We start from the raw sequence: 6,356 nt of genomic DNA, 5'->3' as shown, positions 1-6,356 counted from the left end.
CTTAGTTTTGAAAACATCATAACGCCAGAAGGCTTCTCATACACATTTGATACTTCAAATGGCATACACGCAGATGAAAGTGGCTCAGCTATTGAGGGGGTAAGAGCCAAAGGATCTTACTCATATACGGGTGATGATGGGAAGGTATACACTGTGACTTACACAGCAGATGAAAAAGGCTTCCTACCAAAAGGTGATCACATTCATCCTCTTCCAAATTCTATTAAAGCCCTGATTGAAAAGACCACAGCCGATGGAATATATGATGATGGTAAGAATTTGAATGAAGTTAATTTCTTCTTAAAAATGCAATGAAAAACAACTCTTACATTTGGGTATTGCTATAATTTTTTTTAGTTTTGATTCGCAGAAGTTTAATAATAATATAATTCATGTGTAGATACAGCCATACAACTAAAATTTAACAAATTTATTATTTTAACTATAAACTATTCAATAAATAATATCAAAACTAAAGCTAAAAGCTGCAATCCCTGCTAGCCTATTCAATTTTAAATAAATTTAAATCCAACCTCTTTTAGCACTTAGAAATTTCTACGCCTTGGGTCTTTGTTTTGGATTTTTCACCACTAAAATTTTTTTCAGTCTTAAATAATTAATACATTAAAAGTTTGTGATCTTCTTGTCATTTTAGGTTCTTACAGTGAAGAAAAGTATGGACACATGCGCTATCAAGGGCCCATCGATCGTTATTACTCACAAATTCATATGAAGACAGGGAATCGACAGCGAAAGCCTGCAAATAAAGGAACTAGCTCGTTCAACAAAACTCAATACATGAAGACAAATAATTCCGAAAGACTAGCAACTAATACCCCTTTCATAATTAACACTCCTAAAAGTGTTCTTCCCTTTAAGATAAAAGAAAGAAGCCAGACATCAACTTTAAGATCACGACCATCAAATATTATTGGTAATCAATATCCAAACGCCGAATTGAAAGGCAGTGAAAACGTTATCAAAAATTCGCAAGACAATGCTATCGTTGAAAGCGATGATTATAATATTAACGACATGAAACTCGGTAAACTTAAAACACCAACTTTTGAAATAATTAAAGAAAGCCATGAAAAACAATTTAAAAATGTACAAAAGCCGGTAGCCGTTACTGCTGACCCTTTTAACGGTCAAACAATTACTTCAACTGAAATTCCTGATTACTTCACAACCGAATTTAATAATCCATTGCTTTTAATAAGCAATGATGATTTTATACCGACTACTAGCGATGGGGAAACAGGTTATACATATACAAAGCCAAAAAATGTATTCAAAGAAGGCATAACATCAACTTCTGCTGATGCCGAGAAAGAAAGATATGTTTCTGTTAATCCTGGAGAAGCAAACGCTTATACTTCTTCAGTAAACGTACCAAATGATCTCTCAAGAACTCAAGAGTCAACAAGCCCTCAAACTCCGATTTTAAGATCAAAATTTACAGCAAATAACAATCCATACCTGACAACAGACACGATTGAAAAGATAAAGCTATTAGAAAGCTCACTAACGCCAACATTATTTATGCCATCAACAACGCCAATGCCATCATTAAATAAATATATTGATACTGGTATTAAGGCATTAGACGATAAAAAAACCATGGATGCTACAACTCCTGCAAATGTAAATACAGGATATTACACAGACAGCGATTTAGCTCTGAACACTGCTTTTGATCATAGTCCCAGACCAACAACACCTGCAGACGAGGTATACGAAGATCGTACCAACTTGCCATATTTAACCACAGAGCAAGACGCTGACACGAAACTCTTAAGCAATAATTATGACCCAAATTTTAAGTTTTCAGTCCGAATGCCCGTCAATGCGTTTGGGAATAGAAACTTAATGCAAATCGATAATGATGATCCATTTTATCGGAAAACTGATAAAGTTATTGGCGAAGACTTCAGTGGACCCAAACAACCTCAATCGTTTGATCCAGCTTCTGGTTACTATTATTAGTAAAATATTTCTTGATAAGCTATATAAACTAGGCGATAGTTGCTATATTATGTTGGGTGCGATAGATATTTTGTTACATCTTAACTATTGTCGTCCGTATTTTATTTTCTTAATTACGGCATAACCAATTCTTTGAAGAATAAAAATATGAAATATGTAATACTGTTTTAAATTTTGCTATGGAAAAAATGGTTACATATCGCTGAGATTAGCTCTAGAAACAAAATAACCCATATGTGCTAATAACTCAATTCATTTGCAGTATGTTCATTTTACTATGCCGGAAACCTCCCTAAAGTTCTAACAGATGTGTCTAATACAAAAGTTTGACAAAGAAAAAAGCCGACTTCAACAAAATAAATTATAAATCTCATCACTTAAGTCGAAATCAATTAGGCATGCACTTTATAAGATAAATCAAAAATTACTGATGTTTTTAATACAATTAATAGAGGGGCCAATTAGGAGCGCCAGCTTTTTAATAAAAATATATAATTATCATCAAAATCGTTTCTCGGTGTTTCCCGAGCGCTATGACATGTCCTTCTTCAAACGAGACTTGTGGGGAGTATTAAGCAGTAGGTAAAAAAAAAGATTTTCCGATAGAATAACAACATGAAACGTGACCAATGTCGTCCGTGCAGTCCGTGAGAGGCACTGCTGATGTCTCTGCTCTACAAATAAATTTAGTTAGACCGCCAATCAAAACGGACATAATATGCAAATTCAATATTCAAAGCACTAATTACGAGCAATTGAATCAAATACATTTCAACAGAGAATTCCTTGAATAAATCCTCCGTAAACACAACCTCGCGCACATAATCGAACCTCAGTTTAACATATGAATTGTAATTATTAATATTCGTTCATCGTATCTTCGTCTTAATAGTCTAAATAGTTTTTAGTAATGGGTTATTAGGATTTGCTATTTAATTTTGAAAATATTACATTGTTGCAACTTCTCTGGCAGTATTGGAAAAAATAAAGATCCTAAAACAAACGAAGATTCAAAATATTTACTTGTTCAGAGTCGGTAGGCAGGCGAGATTTTCTCGAAACTTTTATTACCGCATTTTGTTTTGATACAAATTTGGACGAAATTCACTCCCCAATTTGGTTTATAGTTACAGGGACTAATAGAAATCACAACAAGAGCTCCTGATCCTGTGGACCGAAAGTCGACGTTACCTCAAGCACCGTCCTCGCCGAATCCGTCGGTTGCGACGAAGGGCTCGACGAGTAAATTAACCCATAGACACAGCCCACTGACTTTCTCGCCGGATCTTCTCAGCGGGTCGCGTTTCCGATCCGGTGGTAGATTCTGCGAAGCACTGCTCTTGCTAGGGTCAGTGCTAGCAATACTTCCGGTTTGAGCCCCGTGAGCTCACTACGCGTTAAGGAGAAGCTGAAATAGCCTCTCAAGGCTATCAGTATAGGTAGGAAAAAAAATCGGTTCTGTAAAGTCGGTTTACTGACGATAGTTGAACGTGACAATGTCATAAGAAAATACGCCTCAGAGCGAGGTAACGCCGCATGAGTCATGTTTTTTCGTGCGCGCAGCCGGCTCCATCGAATTATAAGACGTTGTCACGTCAAAAACAAGATTACTGTCACCCATCCACCCATCTAGAGTTATGGGGTTAAAATCCCAATGGCTTGAGGGCTCATAATGTAGTTGATAATCGCAGCACGCTGCTGTAGTAGATACTAATCTAGCAGAGGATCTTGCTTCGTTGAATCACTTAATCGCCTTACGACACCTATAGAAAACGATGGATAGAATATGCTATCCTAAGATATGTAAATTGAATTGAGAACCTAATATTTATGATCATTTAACACGTAATCGAAAAGCGTCGTGATAGACTTGGACAATCATTAACTGAACCATTAAAGGACTACTGAAGAAAAAACTTTACGAATTAGTAGTTTAGGCTATTATCGATCGAACATTTTATCCGTTGATCATTCGCTTCGATATTTTTTTTAAAAGCGTCATCTATACTAAATTTCCAGAACTACACATTACCATTTTTGTAGCAATGTTAACAGAATAAAAATTCAACAGATGGCGCTTATATCAAATTTCTTCTGTATTCAGTTTCTCCGTAGTCTTGAAGAATTTTTACTCTTAATGCCTTTTGATGATTTTTTTTATGTTTTTGATAATGTTATTGATCATTTAAAGGCTCCGGAAAAGAGGTTACATCCAGAGAAACTGATCCATACAAACAATCGCATAAAGAGTCGACAGCAGAATACTTGTAACTCTGACTAGAGATAGTCTAATAGATGTATTTTTACCCCCTACCTATTCGCTGGTAGCTCTAGGCGCTTTTCCAGCTACGCCCGGGTAGGTGAGCTCACGGGCTCAACCTGAGAAAATTTGCTACCACTAGCCCTTGCAAGAGAAGTGGTGCTTCGCAGAATCTACCATCGGATCGGAATCGTGACCCGTTAAGAAGATCCGGCGAGAAACTCAGCGGGCTTTAGATTAGGTTGTACGTCGAATTCTTTGCCGAGCTCGACGAGTACGGTTACCGGAATCCCTAAGCCTGCTCCTAGTGTTAGAGCTGAAGGTGTCTAATGTAATGGGTTAATGAATGGCCAATTCCTGGCCAATTCTAGACTAATGGTTTAACGATGACGCGTTGATAGATTTTGTTTTATTAGGTCTTTTCCTAGCATTTTGATAGGATTTAATCATCAAATGCATTCCATTCCGTCGGATAGAACAGTAGATTGAGAGAGAGATTGAGATTCCAAAACAAATTTTCAGCGGTTTTTCTTAGAGTAATACCAATAAAATTAAGATAAAAACGGTTCCGGAGATTAAAATTTTCATCTACGATGCATTATTATACATAGCTCATTGAAAAATGTACACAAAAACTTAAAGAACTAGCTTGACCTGATCCACCTTGGCTTTTGGGATGAATCGGGTCACTTATGGGGATAATAGAGTTTTTTCATAGGGCTGGCACTATTTAGTTGTTAGGTAGGTTGTTGCCTTTAGGTAATTAACTTTTCAATATCTTTAATTAATTACAAAACTCCGATGACTAAATTAAACTATTTAATACTCATAAAAGCTAAATGAAAGTCCCTTTCAATTCAACACATTTAAATCTCACAAAAGCATTGTGACAACCCAGATCTGTCACCAGGGACGTCTTAAATTAGGCTGGGGCCCTTGGGCACACAAAAGTTTGAGGCCCTTTTGGAAAGTAAAAAAAGCGAATTAAATTAACATTTTTCTACTGAGTATGAAAATTTATTAAAGGTAATCAAATAAAGTATGATATAATATGTCATTAATGATATTAGAATGCTGCTGGTTTTTAGATGCGTTCGGAAATAATATTAATTAGTACAGTAGGAATAGGCGCAGTCATCGATATAATGGCGTAGTATATGCCTTGTAAATACCTTCTGATAAGATTACTGATTTGTGAAAAAAGTATAATGCGCCCGTCAAAAATGTTTTGAGAATAAATGTGTGAGAGAAATTGTCGGTCCTTAGGGGCCCCCTGAGAAAGGGGGCCCTGGGCACGGGCCCCGTGTGCCCTTATGGTAAAGACGGTATTGTCTGTCACTATTCCCCCCAATCTATGGTAGGCGTTGTTCAGTGCCTTGGAATAAACTCCCACACTATAAAGTTGCTATGTGTGCTTTATTGAACCGGTTTTTCAATGGTTAACGGAAAGCTGGCTTGGCTTGGCTTACTCTTGCTAGCTCCGATGTTGATGCCAATAAAATCTTAAAAAAAATAGCAGGCAATTCATATATTTTTAACCATTCGTTTCTAATGTTTTTTTTTAAAATCAAACATTGAAAAGTTTCGATATTAATAGGTCATGTTTACGGAAATTATTACGCGATGCCTTACATTACGTAATTTATTTTTTAAGAAAATAACGCATGACATGCGATAATGATCTTTTTGTCGGGACTTTTTTCGAGTTATTTTCAAATTATAATAATGAACAGAAGAAAAAAAACCTATTGAACAAATTACAGGATCGCTTCGAAGAAAAAAATTTTGCTTTTTGTTTCTTCGTGCTATATCCGGGTGATTAATATTTAACGCTCTTGAAGATGGATGTAGCGCTAATCTACCTGTTAAACCAATATCAAAGACAAATGCCAATATCATGATAATGCCAGGAAAATTTAGCCAGCCCGCTACTTATCGCAAGCATAACTTGCAGACTTCTTTTGAATAAGTCCAAACGCTCAGGGATCTGGAGTTGACTTCATCCTCAAATTTTTATTTATTGATTAGATGACTGCACGCTCCCACAACCCTTGTAAATCCTGTGCACGCTCTCCACTCACAGACCCGAACAGTCATGAGTTCCATTAAA

The 6,356-nt window shown here is 36.3% G+C and overlaps 1 protein-coding gene across 3 annotated transcripts in view; it reads left to right on the top strand.

Annotated features, from left to right (window-relative positions):
• The window catches only part of CPR14 (cuticular protein RR-1 motif 14), a 3,729-nt gene extending 1,439 nt beyond the window's left edge, over positions 1 to 2,290 (top strand). For 2 of the 3 annotated variants that reach the window (XM_062673801.1, NM_001173263.1), the window contains 3 exons: positions 1 to 271; positions 656 to 1,731; positions 2,249 to 2,290. The exon at positions 1 to 271 is cut by the window's left edge. In XM_062673801.1, coding sequence (XP_062529785.1) covers positions 1 to 271; positions 656 to 1,731; positions 2,249 to 2,290 — 1,389 coding nt within the window. Of the gene's footprint in view, positions 272 to 655; positions 2,147 to 2,248 lie in introns of those variants that run through there. The other variant, XM_038017449.2, reaches the window with a different exon arrangement.
• Positions 2,291 to 6,356: the final 4,066 nt, after the last annotated feature.

This window comes from Bombyx mori, chromosome 19 (genome assembly GCF_030269925.1).
Source record: "Bombyx mori chromosome 19, ASM3026992v2".
In the NCBI taxonomy this organism is placed as follows: Eukaryota; Metazoa; Arthropoda; class Insecta; order Lepidoptera; family Bombycidae; genus Bombyx; species Bombyx mori.
The sequence above is the reverse complement of the archived record's forward strand: the minus strand, read 5'-3'. Positions and strand labels throughout refer to the sequence as shown.